This window comes from Parasteatoda tepidariorum, chromosome 7, assembly GCF_043381705.1.
Source record: "Parasteatoda tepidariorum isolate YZ-2023 chromosome 7, CAS_Ptep_4.0, whole genome shotgun sequence".
NCBI classification, from domain to species: Eukaryota; Metazoa; Arthropoda; class Arachnida; order Araneae; family Theridiidae; genus Parasteatoda; species Parasteatoda tepidariorum.
Window position 1 is genome coordinate 11,640,780 of NC_092210.1, and position 19,025 is coordinate 11,659,804.

At 29.3% G+C, this 19,025-nt stretch overlaps 2 protein-coding genes across 4 annotated transcripts in view; both read left to right on the top strand.

The window, feature by feature from the left end:
- Window positions 1–1,441: 1,441 nt before the first annotated feature.
- Window positions 1,442–10,784, top strand: LOC107449560 (multiple epidermal growth factor-like domains protein 6). The gene is made up of 2 exons (XM_043044746.2): window positions 1,442–1,782; window positions 7,544–10,784. The coding sequence occupies exon 2, from the start codon at window positions 7,558–7,560 to the stop codon at window positions 10,240–10,242; it is 2,685 nt and encodes an 894-aa protein (XP_042900680.1). The 5' UTR covers window positions 1,442–1,782; window positions 7,544–7,557; the 3' UTR covers window positions 10,243–10,784.
- A 1,695-nt stretch (window positions 10,785–12,479) lies between these two features.
- Window positions 12,480–19,025, top strand: part of LOC107449563 (dynein regulatory complex subunit 3) — a 32,827-nt gene continuing 26,281 nt past the window's right edge. For 2 of the 3 annotated variants that reach the window (XM_071183075.1, XM_016065119.3), the window contains exons 1-2: window positions 12,603–12,773; window positions 16,684–16,864. In XM_071183075.1, coding sequence (XP_071039176.1) covers window positions 16,684–16,864 — 181 coding nt within the window. In that variant the 5' untranslated portion in view covers window positions 12,603–12,773. Of the gene's footprint in view, window positions 12,774–16,683; window positions 16,865–19,025 lie in introns of all 3 variants that reach the window. The other variant, XM_043044748.2, reaches the window with a different exon arrangement.

A 19,025-nucleotide genomic window follows, 5' to 3' on the forward strand; every position in this document is an offset into this window, starting at 1 on the left:
AGGCAAAATCGATATTTTTATTACAGATAATTCTACAGAAAAACGTTTCAAAGTCTGCTGAATAAATGACTTTCAACCTTACTACCGTGTTTATTCAGAAAAAGCATGTTTTTGTGCCTGATTTCGTAACTTGAAATATTATCTGCTCTAATTAATTAGTATATTTGAGGTCACCCCCCTTGAAACAAGAAGATTGAGTCCTAGAACGTGAAGATCCGATCAGAAGATCAAAAGTTATCTAGGATGGCTCGTTTTTTTGGTGCACTGTACAACTAGTGAAGAGTAAAAATTAATTTTTCCACTCACCTGCTCGTCAATGATGCACTTCAGTTTTCCTTCTTCCTATCAATGAACTTCCTATCCAATTGTCAACTTCTCCTTTTTCGACGTTTTCATTTCGTTAACTATTAACCGCGCATGAAGCTAAAACGTAAATATTTGCCTCATATTAGCTCTGAGTATAAACAAAAACCGGAGTCTGAAATGTGTGTTGGTTTTTCACCCTTCCTCAAATATACACAACGTACCGGTTGAATCTCTTTCCTGGTTTTGGAGTTCACCTCAAGAGGAGACAAGTAATTACGAACGAAACAGTTAAGAGGCTCCACCCCATTCTAGTTGGGTATTAAGGTTTACACTGTAAGAACAATGTGAATGTACAACTTTAAAAAAAAAGTAAGAAAAGAAAATTTTAATTTAAGTGATGTTTCTTTAAAAGAAAAAAATATTGTGCATTTGCACGTTGTTCAGTTTAAACTTAAAAATATTACTATTTTAAAATTTGAATTTAATCCTTAAATATTCGTCAAGTTTACATTAAAAGAAACGACTATTGGAACAATGAGATGATTCTACGACATTAAAAAATGTATAAATGAACTTTCATTTTTTAAAATCTGTACATTCTTCAGTTTAATCTTTAATACTATCAGGACATACTATCAGGAAAAATATATACTTTTTAAATTTAAAGAAATTTCCTCTTAAAAAAAATTATGAATCTGCACGTTGTTTAGTTTAATCAAAAATAATACTTAAAGAACAATGTGAATTTAATCGTTATGTCTGTGAGATTTGAATAAAATGCTTGTACTATTAGAGCAAATATTGTGTATGACTTTAAAAAAACTAAAATATTAATTAATGATTTAGAAATTTATTTATTATTTCAAATGCAAATAGTGTTTCCTATTTTAAAGAAACTTCTGTGTCTGCACACGTTGTTCAGTTTTATCTTGAAAATAATGTATTTGTTTTCATATCCAAAACTAAAGAATTTATTTTAATCCTCCATGTGCTTATTATTAAACTTAAAAGATTAAAAAAAAAAAAAATAAGCCCTTTCATTATTATTACAAAAGAAAAAAAAGGAAAAGAAACGTAACGAAATGACGCAATTGGCGTTCCGCCAAAGTTAACTCATGACGCCTCTAGATATTTCCAGTCTAATCTTGCGTCATCACATTTCCACACAACAATTGTTTATGTCTCATGATTAGGCATTTCTTCCTATTGGTTAATTAATCGAAAAGTAACATGTGCAAACACGATCCTATTGGTGAAAAAGCAATTCGTGCTCAAAATTTCCACACGGCACTCTCAGTAATCGTGTGCAATGTTGCACTCATTACCCCACCTTGTGAACGCAGCTCTTTTTAGAGTACTATAAAAGAAAGGGGGTGGAGCATAGGCAGTTAATTAGATTTGATAATCTGTTTTTGTTTGAAGCAATTTTAGAAGCCTTTGGGTGATTTAGTCTACTGAAATAATCCTCCTTATTTGGTAAGTTTTTCCTCTATTTCATTTTAAAATAGTTTGTTAATATATGTCGTTTAAAAAAAAATCGTTTCTTTATTTAAAAAACATTTTAAATACTAAAAAAAAAAAACATTTTAAATTTATTTTTATAACTGTTTTATTGAGTATAAATTTAAAAAAAAAGAAATTTCAAAATTATTCAGTAAAAAAATTTTGTTTTAAGAATTATTATGCTCTAAGATGGAAAATATGTCTTGTATAGTAGTTTAAAAGCGAATCAAGTACATTTTTCTTAATTGTACCGTTCGTAAAGTTTAAAACAGCGCAATGAGGTTTAAACATTTAATCGCTACATAGGAATTGTAAAATAATCTAAATTTCGAAGAATTTTCTACTTTTAAAACTGTTTTATTGTATAAAAATTTTAAAAAAATTTTTTAAATAGATGAGAAAAAATATATACATTATTTCTCTGTTTTTTCATCATTAAATCACCACGAATTAAGCATCTTATGAAACTTTTTTTTTATTTATTTATTTTTGAGTTATTTGCTTATTTTTTATTTATTTGCTTTATGAAAAAAATACATTTGTGTACTTTGATTGATATTGCCTTGTATCTAGTGTAAAAATGATTCAAATATGCATGTCTTACTTGAACTTTGTACAACCCAAAGCTAATCAGATTTTTTTTTTTTTAAATTATTAAATCATGCAAATCAAACAAAAATTCAACTTTAATTTTTTTTTTTAAACTCTTTGTCCAATATCTAATTAATTTTTTAATAAGAATCAGGCAAAAAAATCTTTTAAAAATATCGTCTCCTCCGTTAATATATATTTTTTTTCAGGATTTCTACAAATTTATTCTCACCGGCTAAATTTTATATTCTTAAAATATTTAGATAAAAATTCTATAAAGTATTGTTCAAATGTTTTGCTTTCAGCTATTTAAAATTTGAATAAAATAATTATTTTACTAAAATAAGAATAAATTTCTTAAAACACTCATATCCTTTAAAGCAAAGTAATTTTTAATTTTTTTCCTGATTACTGGAAATTGCTTTTAATTCCATACTCTTAGAAAAGTTTTAATGCAAGTACATAAAGCGCCATCTGTTGAATTCTTAAGGAACAAATCATAGTACTGACAATAAATTATTCACATTTCTGTGAAATATTGCGAATTTTAAAAATGAGAATAGGATGACAAATTCAACAAATCTGAAAACTTCAAGCATTAAGTTCCATTTTATTACCAGCTGAATATTAAATATGTGTTATACATATTTAAAGATCTGCCAAGCTCCTTAGAGAAATTATAATTTGAGTAATGTTTTTTTTATGTTTAAATAAATATTCTTTCTATTTTGGCGCAGTTGATGTCATCANCTTTGTTGGACATTGAGTATACATTCTGCAGAAACTAATTATTTTTTGTTTAATATTTGCTTTTAGTTTCAATATCTGCGATAATCTAATGTAAATAGTAAAAATAACGTAATAAAATGTAAATAGTTTGAAAGTAAACATAAAATGTAAATAAATCTTTTCGCAAATAGCTCAATAAAAAAAAACATTAATACCTAATACTGTTAGGGATTCATTTTTTCCCATATTCTATTTAAATTTATTAGAAAGTGTATTAAAAACATACTTATGATTAAAAAGTGTTATAAAAACCTACTGATGATTAAAAAGTGTATTAAAAAAACTACTTAGTTATCTGCTGCTTGCTTGCCAGATGCAATAAACGAATTGTTTTCAGAAAGATTAATAATAAATCTTTTAAATTTATTTAACCAAATAACAAATGATTTCGACACAGTTAAACAAATTGAATTCGAAACGGTGTAAATTACCATTTTGAGAAAGCAAAAAAAATGACTATTTTTCAACAAGTGATATTACTCTAAATTTTATCATTTATCATCATGCTCCACATTTTTTCAATTTTTTTTTTTTTTTTTTTAATTATTAGTTTGTAAATTTTACATTGATTTTTAAATGAATAAATTATTTCAACTATTTTTTTATAATTACCCAGAATCTTAGTACTAATTTCAATGTTTGAAAGATTAAAAAGAAAAACTAATTATGTACTGTTAATAAAAACTGTTCATATTTTTATTTAATTTTGTAATTAACTTTTTGTATCTAAATCAATATGGAGTGTTAATTACGAGGCAAATATTTCGAAATGCAATCACATTAAACAAGTTACCACATTTAGTAATGATATTTAATGTTGTTGTTTTTTTTTAATTCTTATTTACTTATTATTTTTTTTATCCACCAAACTTCCGAAAATAAAAATACTTAAAAAATCGAAAAAAACATTTAACATTCTGCATAAACCTTATTTATTTGATTGTTTCATATTTTACAATAACAATAAATTATTGAATGAAGCTAGTCGCACAAAGTTTGAAAGCATTATTTATTAATCTGTGCTGGAATCGCTGATTTTTTATTAATGTGATTAAAATAAATACGTGAGTTTTGTTTCAATCAGTTTTGTTCCATCAAAGATATGATTTTGTTTTGCATTTGTTTGGTTATAAATTTTAAAATATTCATGAAAGTTCAAACTATTGTTTTTAAGATCCATGTTTGGCCAGCCATTGCATGTTTTGGTTAATAGTGACATATTATTTGATTACTATTGCCTATTTTTCAAATATATCTTTTGCAATTAAAGTAATTTCACATTTTTTCCTAAATGAAAAATTTTCAGTTTGGAATTCAAATTATATTTTATAGAATATAAACAAATTTGTATAAAATTTTCATTATTTCCATTATAAAATTTCAATTATTTATTATAATTATTTTCGTGAATGGCTTTCAACTTTTAGATAAAAAAAAGAAAACTCATTTTCTGTGTGTAGACATTATGTTAGCGGAATCGTAGGGGAGCAGCGTTGATTACGTATTATCTTCCTGATATCTTAAACTATTGAGAAGTCAGTTTCATGAGTTTTATCAGTTTTTGATTGTATACATGCTCTGTGATTTTTCTGTAATCAGAAGCGATAAGTCTGAATGTCAAATGTAGATAAATATTCAATGTCAGATTCGATTTTGATATACAATTCCTAGAGTGTTCAACTTCTTATCTCAGTGTTTCTGTGTAAAACAAATACGCTTAAAATCTATGATGGCTTTCATTAATTGATTAACGCAATTTACTTGTTTTGCGATATTATCTTATTAAAGTCCTAATAATCAAATTGTTTGAGTATTGTGTAGAATTAATAATTTTTTACCCTTATTTTATATTAAAACTGACGTTTAAAATTTTGCGTTTTTTAGAACCCGTGGAGAATAAGGGAATTAAAGTTATATAACAATACTTAAATTAAATTGTTAAATAAATTATTGAATCATAATCTTTGAAGCTCTTTAATTATTCATTTGTTTTTAGCGCTATTATTCAAATCAGATGAAAATTCGGATGTTTCTTTGAGCTTAAGAACACTTAATTAAAATAAAAGCTTCAATTAACGAAGTAAATTAAAAATAACATTTTAATATATAATGGAATTTAATGAAATTTTTAAACAATAGTGCGAATAATAATTTGCTCAATAAATTAATACAACATTTCTTTGAAAATACTATTTGTTTATTTTAGCTCTGTTATTTTATTTAGACAAAATTTCTCATATCTGCAAGAATGAGAAACATTATTAGGCTTGAGGGAAATATATAATTATGCTATTTTAAAATAAAATTAAAATGAATCAAGATTTAAAATTGAGCTGTACAATAAATCAATTCAATATAATTTTAAAAGTTTTATTAGTTTTTTTCGTGCTATTATTTCAAATATACGAAATTTCAGCTTTTTCTTAATTTTGATTATAAATTGTTTGATAAATTAATGAAATATATTTTTTAAAAGAAAAGTCTTTAAAAGGATTAATTATTCATTTGTTTATATCACTATTATTCAAATCAAAGGGATATTCGAATGTATCTTTAAGCCTAAAAATATTTAGTAAAAAAATTATTATAACAAATTAATAATAACATTTTATAATAAAATAGTATTTTATCATAATTTAATACTAATTTGTTCAATAAATTAATGCAGTATTTTCATTGAAGATACTATTTGTTTGTTTTTCTGAATTAATATTATAAATTGTTTGATAAATTAGTGATATATATTTTTTAAAGAAAGTCTTGGAAAGGATTCATTTGTTTTTAACACTATTTTACGAATCAAACGGAAATTCAGATATGTCTTTGAGCCTTAGAATACTTAGTTAAAGAAGTAATAAAGTAAATTAATAACATTTTTCAATAAAATAGGATTCAATCCAAATTTAAAATTAATTTGCTCAATAAATTAATGCAGCATTTTGTCGAACATTGTTGTATTTGTTTTTCTAAATTTGTATTATTAATTGTTCGATAAATTAATGAAATATATTTTTTAAAAGATTAGTTTTTGTCGATTATTTTGTTTTCTTAAAAGTCAATTCTCAAAGTACATTGCGAAAGCAAAATTTTGAGTGTCGTTTAGAGAATTTTCTATGAACTCCTTTTATCTTACCAAAAAATTTCCAAATTTTAATCAGCAAGCATGAATGAAATAAGAAAACTCAGTTGTCTTGCTTACCTATGTGTTTCGTGTTAACTACTTGATGGTTCAATTATTCAAATAATTGGGAATTCAACTCTTCAATTTATGTTGTTTTAATCTAATTACAACAGAGAAATAAGTTGGTTAGTGACCAAATATCAATAGAGGACTTATAAGCAAATAGCTAACGATCATAAGAAAAAATATTTACTTTTTGTTGATACATATGCAAGCAACGAAACTTATCTACTTTATTATATTAGGTCTCGAAGTTGAAAAAATATTTTTGAATCACCTTTTATATTTTCTTAACGTCACCAACATAATCTTCTTTTTGAAAAAAAAGAAACTATTATGTTATAATATGGTTCTGGATTAGGATATTTTACTTATTTTGCATTCCCTATTAGAAAACGCATGTACTATTTTTTGTTTAGTCCACATTTTTTTCATTTCATTATTTAAGTTTCACATCAGTTACTAGTTAATTCGATGGCCAATAGTACAGTCATAAACTACAATTTTAAATAAATTAAAGAATAAAAAAAAATTTTCTCAATCTTGTATCAAATATTCAACATAGATACATTGCAAAACTAATAATAGCAAAAGCAAAAAAAAAAAAAAAAAAAAAAAAAAAAAAAAAAAAAAAAAAAAAAAAAAGCCAATAGCTAAATTTAAGCAAAAACTTTGTTGGACATTGAGTATGGGGCATGAATAATTAATTGCACTAATAAAAAACATTGTTAGGCATTTCTGGGGTTATTATAATTAAGCTAGCTAAATTATTTATGTAATTTATTTGTAATAATACTTGAAAATAGTTTATATTTTCTTCATAAAGATTCTCTTCACTATTTAGATATTTCTTTGTTTAAAACATAATTATGATTTTAAAAAATACAAGATTGTCTTAGATACATTTATTTTCGTAATTCTGATTAAATACCTATAAAAGTAAATAAAAAATTAACATGAGCCATAGAAAACATTTAGGGAAGTTTAAACTTCAAAAAGTCAAAATTTTACTTCCTTCAAAAATAAATAAATTATGCATTTGCCGTTTCGACGAACAATAATTATCTATCTCTATTACTTTAATTAAGTATATCTATTAATGAGTAAATTATAAATGAACTTAAAAATTTTCAAAAGAAGTTTAATAACTTAATTTTTATGTATTTGTTTCAGACCAAAAAGCTATCATGGAAACAAAAGAAATTCAGCGAAAGGAATGCTGCTGCGGTGGTGACTGTAAATGTTGCACCTCACAATGCTGCGAGGGTAACTCTTGCACCTGTGAAAATGTCTGTCCCTGCTGCAGATGTTGCCAAGCATCTAAGCTAGACAGTGATGAGATGTGTTTGTGCTGCGAAGAAAAAGGATGTAAAAACAAAGCCACATGCGAAAATGATTGCAAATGCAGCGGAAACCAATCCTGCAAAACCTCTAAAGATTGCTCTTGTGGAGATGCCTGTCAAGGCGGCCAAAAGTGTCATTGCAAAGTTGTTGGCGCATCTGGAGATTCTCTTCAATGCTGTGGCTCAGGCACTTGCAAATCCAAAATCGTCTGCGTCTGTGGAGATTCCTGTCAATGCTGTGGTGCAAATACCTGCAAAGTCACGACTGTCTGCGTGTGTGGAAAATCCCGTCAATGCTGCAGTGAAAATACTTGTAAAGCTAAAATCGACTGCGTCTGTGGAGATTCTTGTCAATGCTGTGGTGCGAATGCTTGTAAAGTCAAAACCGACTGCGTCTGTGGAGATTCTTGTCAATGCTGTGGTGCAAATGCTTGTAAAGCCAAAACCGACTGCGTCTGTGGAGATTCTTGTCAATGTTGTGGTGCAAATACCTGCAAAGCTGAAACCGACTGCGTCTGTGGAGATTCTTGTCAATGTTGTGGTGCAAATACCTGCAAAGCTAAAACCGACTGCGTCTGTGGAGATTCCTGTCAATGCTGCGATGCAAATGCATGCAAAGCTAAACCCGACTGCGTCTGTGGAGATTCCTGTCAATGTTGCGATGCAAATGCATGCAAAGCTAAAACGGACTGCGTCTGTGGAGATTCCTGTCAATGCTGTGTTGCAAATAAATGCATAATTAAAACGGACTGCGTTTGTGGAGATTCCTGTCAATGTTGTGGTGCAAATGCCTGCAAAGTCACAACTGTCTGCGTGTGTGGAAAATCCTGTCAATGCTGCAGTGAAAATACTTGTAAAGCTAAAATCGACTGCGTCTGTGGAGATTCTTGTCAATGCTGTGGAGCAAATGCTTGTAAAGCCAAAACCGACTGCGTCTGTGGAGATTCTTGTCAATGCTGTGGTGCAAATACCTGCAAAGCTAAAACCGACTGCGTCTGTGGAGATTCCTGTCAATGTTGCGATGCAAATGCATGCAAAGCTAAAACGGATTGCGTGTGTGGAAATTCCAGTCAATGCTGTGGTGCAAATTCCTGTAAAGTCACAACTGTCTGCGTCTGTGGAAATTCCTGTCAATGCTGCAGCGCAAATACTTGTAAAGCTAAAACCGACTGCGTCTGTGGAGATTCCTGTCAATGCTGCAGTTCAAATGCATGCAAAGTCAAAACTGCATGCGTCTGTGGAGATACATGTCAATGCTGTAGGGCAAATACCTGCAAAATCGAAACTGCCTGCGTGTGTGGAGATTCCTGTCAATGCTGTAGTGCAAATACCTGCAAAGTCAAAACTGCATGCGTCTGTGGAGATACATGTCAATGCTGCAGTGCAAATACATGCAAAGTCAAAACTGCTTGCGTCTGTGGAGATACATGTCAATGCTGTAGTGCAAATACCTGCAAAATCGAAACTGCCTGCGTCTGTGGAAATTCCTGCCAATGCTGTGGTGCAAATACCTGCAAAGTCACAACTGTCTGCGTCTGTGGAGATTCCTGTCAATGCTGCGGTGCAAACACCTGCAAAGTCAAAACTGCCTGCGTCTGTGGAGATACATGTCAATGCTGTGATGCAAATACTTGCAATGATAAAACCGATTGTGTGTGTGGAGATTCCTGTCAATGCTGTAGTGCAAATACCTGCAAAGTCACAACTGTCTGCGACTGTGGAAATTCCTGCCAATGCTGTGGTGCAAATATCTGCAAAATCACAACTGTCTGTGTCTGTAAAAATTCCTGTCAATGCTTCGGAGCAAATGCCTGCAAGGTCACAACTGTCTGTGTCTGTGGAAATTCCTGTAAATGCTGCGGTGCAAATATCTGCAAGGTCACAACTGTCTGCGCCTGCGGAGATTCTTGTCAATGCTCTGGCGAAAGCTCCTGTAAAGCTAAAACTGCCCATTCCTGTGGAGATTCCTGTAAATACAGTGGCAATAGCTCCTGTAAAGTTAAAACCGCCTGCGCCTGTGGAGATTCATGCAAATGCTGTGAAACAAGCTCCTGCAAAGCTAATACTGCCTGTGTCTGCGGAGATTCTTGTCAATGTTGCGGAACAACATGCTGCAAAGCTAAATCTGAGTGCGTCTGTGGAGATTCGTGCCAATGCTGTGGTGCAGATTTCTGCAAAACCAAAACAGACTGTGTGTGTGGTGATGCCTGTCAGTGCTGCGGTGAAAATACCTGCAAAGCCAAAACTGACTGCGTCTGTGGAGATTCTTGTCAATGTTGTGAGAAAAATACCTGCAAGGCCAAAATAACTTGCGTCTGTGGAGATTCCTGCCAATGCTGCAATTTAAGTTCCTGCAAAACTAAAGCTGGCTGTGTGTGTGGTGATTCATGTCAATGTTGTGGATCAAACAGCTGCAACACAAAATCCGTCTGCGTCTGCGGAGATTCATGCCAATGCTGCTCCCTAAGCACATGTAAGACATTTTGTGCTGATTCTGACACTGGCTGTGGAAAGACCTGTACCTGCTAATTTCTCATTCTTTAAAGTTACAATTGGATGCTGTATCATATATAGAAGCAAAAAAAAAATTTATGTTTGAAATTAAAAGTATATATATGGCTTTCATTATAACGGAATATTTTTGGAGTTACGTGAATAATAAGAACACTAAGAGCAGATGTTGCTGCTTTTTAATTAAGTTAATTAGGTCTTTAGAAAGCATAAAATTATAAATTGACACAATTAAAATAAATTTTTAACAAAAATAATATTGCTAACGCGCTTTTTTACTATAGATAATTTTGAATTTTAATTTTATATATCTTTGAGAATAATAAACACAAAATCAATTATTCGTATTTATGATTTGTGTTGTTTAAATTTTATAATTTATTCACTTTATTTATGTCTAAATTAATTTTTCACTTCATTAGAGAAACTGTGGTTTTCAGACTAGTTTAATTATTATTGAGTTGATTATTTCTTTAATTTATTTTAGTTTGTCGTGAATTCTATAATGTAAAGTAATATTTGTATGAATTAATAAAGTATGTTTTTTTATTAAAAAAAAATGTTTTTATTTCTTTTTCCTTAAACTGTTTAAAAATAACTTTTGATCGTGATATTTACAATGAAACGTTTTTCACTAATTTTTAAAGTATGGCGGTAAAAATCATTTACTCTTTTCGTAATTTTTTTTAGCTTAAGAATTCAAGAGGAGCTATATTTTTTATGCATTTTATTTTTTAATGTAAACCAATGAATTTGAATATCTAAACTATGACAAAAATATTTAACTGAAAAAAATCTGAGAAACATTTAATTCGTTTCATACATCTCGTTTCATACATTAATTCATCTGAGAATAATACAGTGTGTTTGAAGAGTTAACCACAAGACGGTCATACCCACTTTTTAGTTGTACTATAAAAAATAGAACAGAGGCAACAATTTTTTTCAATTTGAAATTAGTTATTAAAGGTAAGGAAGAATATTCTATTTAGATTCAATATTCTCCAGGCATGACTTTGTAAAATTAAAATGAAATGATATACAGGAAAGAGATCTTAGAGGGCAATTATCCCAAGTATCCATCTAACTTTCTCTCTACATTTTTTCCCTAGTATTATGATATAATGATAGACCTAATTCTATGATAAATATTCGCCATTGGAAAAAGCTCATTACGATTTTCAAATCATTTTAACAATGAAGCTTTAAGATATTCGGATACTCATGGCAAAGGTGACCTATAAAATAAAATTTTCCTTACATTGAAAATGTCGGAATTTGTAGTTATATATAATTAGTATGCAATTCTTAAAGTTAATATGCAATGAATAAACCAAAAATAATTTTTCTTCTTCATAAAAATGAATATAAAGTAAGAATTTATATTATGTATATAAAGTTTAATAATTTATAGGTGTTTTTAATTTATTTTTCTGCCTCCCCCAAGTGATTACATTTCCTAGAGGAGCACCTCTTCAAAAAGTTTGAAACACAATACTATTAAGCAATAGGTAAAATTTGTTCAAAACAACTATCAAGGGGCCTCCTCATTTCTAGATCAGGCCATGGGTCCATTTTGATTATTGAGTATTTAGCGAGTAAATGTTTTCTACCAGTAAATTTCTCATTCTCTCGAGATTTTTCCGCATGCGAAAAATTCGCAGACAGTTAGAATGATCCCTAAAGTGAGAAAGGTTTCAAATGTCTCCATGGGTACCCATTCCAACGTTACAAGATTTCCATCATATTACCAAATACAAGCATAACTGCCTGAGGTCAGTGTGCTGGTGGGTGACCACTTTAATTAGCCTGCGATGGGATGGAGGGTGGGGTGGTATTGGTCCTTGTTAAAATGTTCTACTGTAAAGTGCTTGATTTCTCGCACTGGTTGTCGGGCTCCCAAAGCGAGCTACCATACTCTTTGCCGAGAATCAAAATTGTGATTTTCATGTCTTTGGATCATCCTCAGGGATGCTTTCCAGACCGTTGTCAATAGCCCATTGTGCAGCTCAAGTGTGACGTAAATAAATTACATCTATAACAACAACACCCTTCGTTCCGAAGTTTAAGGGGTCATTTACACTGTATGCGCAAAAAATCCCATCTTCGAATTGGTGCATGGGAGTTTTTCGAATGCTGAGTAAATGGCCCTGAAAGATATTCCCAGTATAACGAAAGCAAACATTTTTCAAATCCGTTGATGTGGTTGGGGCTTGCGATGCAGACGCATCCTACACGTGTGCTCGCGTGCATTTTCTAATCCATTCCATACGCGTGCATATGAATGTGACGCAGAGAGAATGGCATTCTTTTGAAAAATGCGGCTGCTAAGCAAAATTTAAAGTGGTCAAAAGGAACAAAATTAGGAATCGAAAAATGTAAGCAAAATTATAGAAATACGAACTTTTGTAAAAATGTTTCCGAATTTTAGTTTTCCCTTGTGACCTTTACAAATAGGTCATTCATGTATCTGTACTTTGTCACGCTAACAAATAAGCTAAATTTATGGTAGTAATTAGAAATTTTAAGTCTCGTATTGCATCAAAACTGTAAGTAAACTTCAAACCTTACTAAACTCAACTGTCACGTATTGTCTAACAGATGCAAAAGTTTAGAATCAATCATTGAAAACAAAATGTTCATTGTAGCTGGGGAAAAAAATTGCACTTGTGTTGTTTCTCTTTTTTGCAGCATAAAATTTCTTTTATTCTTACTTGCATTGGGTGTTGACAATGACTCAATTATTCCTTATTTTGAAACGAAATAACATATTTGCTTTAAAAATTCTGAGACAAGTACAAAATTTATATAATCATTAATAAAATTACCTATGTATAATAATTTTAAGTATAAAAATGCAGAAATCGTCTTCTTTACACATAATGAATATCTTTGAAAAATGTAATTATAAAACTTGTTTGAACTTTTTTCAAAGGAATAAAATTGAATTAAGGTGTAAAATCGGGGTTCCCTTTGCTTGCAATAATTTTTGTTCTGTTTTGCTGAAATCCCATTTCTCTTTACCATGGTGTTCTTTGCTTTCAATAACTTCACCTTCGGGTTTCAAATCTTAGATGGGACCAGATAATAAACTATTATCGTTAATTGTATTATTTTTCACAGTTGATAAATAATTTGCAACCTGAATTTAGGAATGAATCTTAAAACTAGAAAAGGTTTCCTTATTTGTACTGAATTAATTACCAAATTTTGTTTACAATCGGGCACTTTGCAGTATGGGTTAAACTAGAACAATAAAATTCACAGCTATCACCATTACGATAAGCCATTATGTTTTTTATTTTCTTTTTATTTATTCCAATTGCAAAAATCAGTTTTATAATTCAAGTACAAAAATTCCTGAAATAAGAAAGATTAATATCTTTTGACACATCAGTTGTCACTGCATTTTGAAATTTATTTTCATAATTTTTTTATTTATTAAATTTGAAGAGCAATTTTAAACTATTTTTTGTGCAAAATATTTTTCAATAAATAATTATAATTTATGCAAGTAATGTAATCTTTTATATTACTTTCGTTTGAAGATAGTACCCAAGCACATTAGCCATTCTATGGTTGTAGGTTGTAAAGCCTTATATTTATTTGCTAAATATTGTTTATTTCACTTCTGACATGTTTTATTTTCTTAAATAAAATTTACCCATTTTTGAAGAAATAACTGTTTTGTGCATAAAATCAAATGGATTTAAAGTTGCAACTCTTTTTAATTACCGCAATTTTTTTAGCATACTAACAAGAACTTCTTTATTCATAATTAGAAGTGTTTGTAACTGACCATAAAGTGTACTTAGCTAATTCGAAGAAAAAAATTTTAAGAGAAAGATTTTAAGCTACCACTTTATTCTGTATATTTTTGCATAAATGTTATATTGCAGGGTTCCCGCGGTCCTTAAAAGTCCTTAAAAACTGTTTAATTTTTATTTTGGAAAATAAGAGCCCTTAAAAGTACTTAATTTTGGTACAAGGATTTTTAAAGTCTTTAATTTTTCAGTGTCGCTATACTTGATAGGAACAATTTTTTCAGTCTTACAAAAATATTTTTTACAATAGTCATTCTTTAATCACCTAGAATGGACCATACATTGAGGGTACAGCACTTTAGAGAGACAAAATTTTTGGCTTTTTCTTTTTCGCATAATAACTGAATATTTAGCATAATTGGCCCACAACTGAATATGTGATGCATGCCTAGCTGGGAAATATAAAAGCTTGTTTTAATAATTTTTTTATGATTTTCTCAAATTTCTTTATTTAATACTCTTTTTTTTTAATGTATGAAAAAAATTTTCAAATCTTAATTTCTGCACTTAATTTTACTATTGAATTTCAATGAAATAATTGAATATGGAATATGGATTAGTTTATAGATGTTAACATTTAACAATCTGAAAATAGTTTTAAAAAAAACACAACCTGGTTGAGCAAAAATTGCCTGATCCTACTTTGTACCAACCTTTGGCGAACCCTGTTAATTAATACAATTATATCATTAGTTACATTATAATAAAAAAAAATTATTATTATTATTTATTAGTTTTATTTCAAGAAAGGTAAATAATTGGAAATGTCACTGGTGGTATATTCAATGATAAACAATTATACTATTTTTAAGGTCTTTAATAAATTTTTTTTTAAAAAAAAGTCCTTAATTTTTGCTTTGTTTAAAGAGTGGGAACCCTGTATTGGCAGCTTTTTCTCCAAATAACAGTTCTGCATGTAAAAAGTCTTATTTTAACCTGCAGTCTTCTTGACGTAATAAAACCAATATTTTTTCATAAAATAAGAAAATAATGTTTTGGAGAAACATCTCTCAATTTTACCAATTCGCTATACACCCAGTAGGTTAAGCCAACTATAAATTCCAAGGTAGTGGATGAAATTACGCAACAGTTTTTATCTTGGAATAAATTAAAGAGAAGCATGTAAAGGGGCTTGTCTGTCTGTAGTTCTGAGTTTACCTGATGTTTTTAAGCAAAGTCACTCATTGAGTTACAGCCATTAAATTGATCGGCTAACAGTGTCCTGCAGCAATGTTTTACATTTATATTCTAAGAAATTGTGTGCTCTCAGATCTTAAAAAAATATCAGGTTCTTTTTCACAATCACTATAATTATGTTTTATCACTTTGCAAAGAGGAGGTTTAGGATTTGTTAGAAAACAGAAAGGTCAAGTAAGAGGGGAATTTCCTTTGAAATGAAGTGTTTAATTCTCTATCTAAACTGAACAGAGATTTCCTTTCATGCTTATTAGTATTAGCAAGGATTCAATAGAGTCAACTCCAATTTGTGTAATTTATTCTCATAATTATGAATTTCAATTTAAATAGTTTCTCTGGCACCTTAAGAATTTCTGATTAAAAATTAAATTTTATGTTGTACATTTATGCTCTAGGGCTGTGCAAAACTGGGGAAAAATTTCCCATTCAAAGTAGCTATTCTGTAAGCTCAGCTGTTTATTGAATATATACCCGTTAAAAACCTTCAGCAACCAATCTGATCACATTAACCCATTTTTGGCCCATTTTGGCCATTTCAATAAATATTTTTTATTAACACCGTACCGTGATGTATATTTTTCACTAATTTTATTTTTCTGCTATTGTCAAGAGTTCTAAAAACACCCAAAAATTTATAGTAATTCAATTGGAGTAAACACTTTGAGTAATTTTTCAACTATTAATGTTATTTAACTTAAAACGGTTATTGACAAAGGAAATTTTTTGAAAATGCATAATTACTTCTTTTAGGATTTATCATCATGTTTTTATGATGGATTAAAGTTGCAAGTCAGTAAATAAAAAAATAAAAAATAAAAAAAAAATCATTAAAAGAAACATGCATTATACTAAATGGTTTATTTTTTAATTTGGTGACCATACACATCATTTTATTTCTGAAATAAAATACTATTTTTTATATGCAAAATTTTTTTTTATCTTAATGAATGTAATGTAGACATATTTCATTGAAAATAATATCACTTTTTATAAAATTTATATGCTTGACCTAAAATGGAATAAACAACAAGCACTGTTTAGCAAAAAGGGAGTTAAATCAACACCTCCTAGAAGTAGAAAGGCCTCAGCACATATCAATTTAGTAGTCCGATGTGACGAAGTTAACTGCGCAGTAGACGAAAAATAAGCAAGATGTCATAATGTTAGTGGTACTAAGCTGTGCAGTGGTTGAAAATACAAAATATGTCATTACGTTTGGACTACTAAGGGATATTTATGGTAACCCGTGCTGAGGCCTGTTCTTTCTAGGAGGTGTTGGTTAAATGCCATCCCTGTATATGATATATCATTGCAGACAAAATCATTCTTTTTGTTTTCTAATTTCTTGAGAATATATTTTTATTTTTTTTCTTCTATGAATCATAAGCTACAGACAAAAATTTCTGAAATTTTATTATAAATTATGTTTATTTTGCAGATGGGTGATAAAATAAGTATTATGTGCAAGCCAATACTTTTGTTGGACTCTATGATTAAAGAAAGAGCCATTAAAGATTTTTCTGACGAAAAGGATTTAAACGAAGAGGAACTAAAGAAACTTGTTGATTCAGAGGGTTTGGATAAAAATATTGTTCTCAAGATCTCTTTTGAGCAACATAGTAAGATCAATCCTAAAACTTTTTGTTCTGCTCTTAACGTAGTTATGATATACTATCAGTGTTTTCATTACAGAAAAAAAAATGGGAGAGAATTTCTCACCCTTTCTCAAAAACAGGGTGAGATTTAAAAAAAGTTAAGTGAGATTTCTAAAAATTAAAAAAACACGAATAGACTTGGAAAAAAATTATTTCTTTAATTATAATAAATTTTTAACATCTTCTAATAGAATATTTTTGCTGCATCATCATATGGAAAATGTTCTATATCAACTTTTTCATCAGCTATAATATTTATTTTGCTGAAAATATCCGTATTTGTTTTGTTTTGACCGTTTCTACCGACATTTGTTTCATTTTTATTTGTAGTAGATGTTGCCTTAACAAGGTATTTGTCCATCTTACATTCATGCACAAAAAATGTAAACGTCTTACATGAAGAAACCTTACCTACGGTGAACACGTGGTTGCTGAGAAAGGGTTTCGGGTGAGTGGTGTTCTGCTGTTCGCACCGGCTCTGAACTATACTAGTAAATAGGGAAGCTAGATAACAAGGACCGATGTTCAAAATAATGAAAGATCAAGGAAGAAAAGTGCAACGGATTTTATTCAAAATGGCAAAAGACAAAATTTTTTCCAAAATTTGTGTATTTTGAAATTGATTAATAGAGTGTGCAAACTTCTCGCTTTAATAAATTTTTATTGCGAGAAAAGAAAAAATATATGAGATTCTCGCGTTTTCGCGCTGTTGTGAAAACACTGACTATGGCATCATTAAATCGAATGCTATTAAATTCTTAAATTTATGAGATTTGAATTTCAATTGCAAATTTTTTTAAGTCAGAACTAGTTAATGGTTAAAAAATATATATATTTTTAGGAGAAATTTTTTTTTTCAAGCAATATTTTCAGTGAAAAGAAAATATTTATTTTTATTTGAAAATTTAATACATTTTTGTTATTATAATTCATTTTAAATAATGCTATTTTCTTATTTCCAAAATTAAAATAAATGTACCAATCACTATAAAGGCAGGGTTGGCAAGTTTTTGACACATGACGGTTTTTACCGGTTATTACCATGGTTTTTACCGTCATGTCAAAAAACCCTCTGTCGAAAATGTCAAAAACCGTAGTTTTGGTAAAACTGTATTTTTATTTGAGTTTAACTGCTTATAATTTAAAATGAATACATTTTTGGGCAATAAAATTAGAAAAAAAGTTGTTAAAAGATATTTAAGAACAGATTCTTGCATATTCTCAACATGTTTATATCATAACATACTATTTGAAGTAAAATATTAGGATACTAAACAAAATTTTCAACATTTCCAAGCATCACTTTGTTTGGCATATTACATTACTGAAGAATGTCAAGATTGATTCCTTTCATTCATAAAATCTTGCTTTGAGAAACACATGTACACATAAAAAGAAAGCCTCATAAAATAAACTTTTCTTATCATTTTTGTTTTCAATATTTTACACAGAAATGAGACATGAAAAAGCCTGGGATATCCTTTTAGAATTTCCTTGCAACATTGCAATAACCTTTTGTTATCATTATCCTCAATGACAGGCTTCCATTGACAGAATCTTCTAGAATTTTGGACTCATCCATACTAAACTCAGAAAAGCGACTGGGCAATGAAAAATGCGCAAAATTAGTCACTTGCTATCGTATGCTTCGGTACCGTGACCCCGACTACTGAACATGTAATTTTGTTTTTAATTAAGTTTTGCTTAATATGCTTTTTCAAATGAATAAAAGTTTTTAGCTTGACGAAATAGCAGTAATTCTTGACTTAGAAACTCTAACTTTCTAAGTCAAGTACTTTCAAGTTTTGAAAGTTTATTTTAGCTTATTTCTAATATTTAAGAAATGCCAAATTTTAAATTATTCTTTTTAGTTCTTGACTTTATTAATAGCTCCAAGCTTTTTTGTTTGTATGTTTATTTCTAACAATTAAGAAGTGCAGAATTTTGAATCATTTGCAAAACAAGCTATAATGATAAAAGTAAGTATCACTATTTTCAATAAGCATCAGGGTTGGCAAGATTTTGCCGCAGGTGGAAAAAACCATGGTAAATACCGGTAAAAACCGTCCTGGCAAAAACAGGTTTTTGCCAAGCAAAGTGGCAAAAAGTGGCAAAAACCTATATT

Bases quoted from the DNA above. Each gene is read 5' to 3' on its own strand.
- LOC107449560 (XM_043044746.2), top strand. From the start codon at position 7,558: ATGGAAACAAAAGAAATTCAGCGAAAGGAATGCTGCTGCGGTGGTGAC.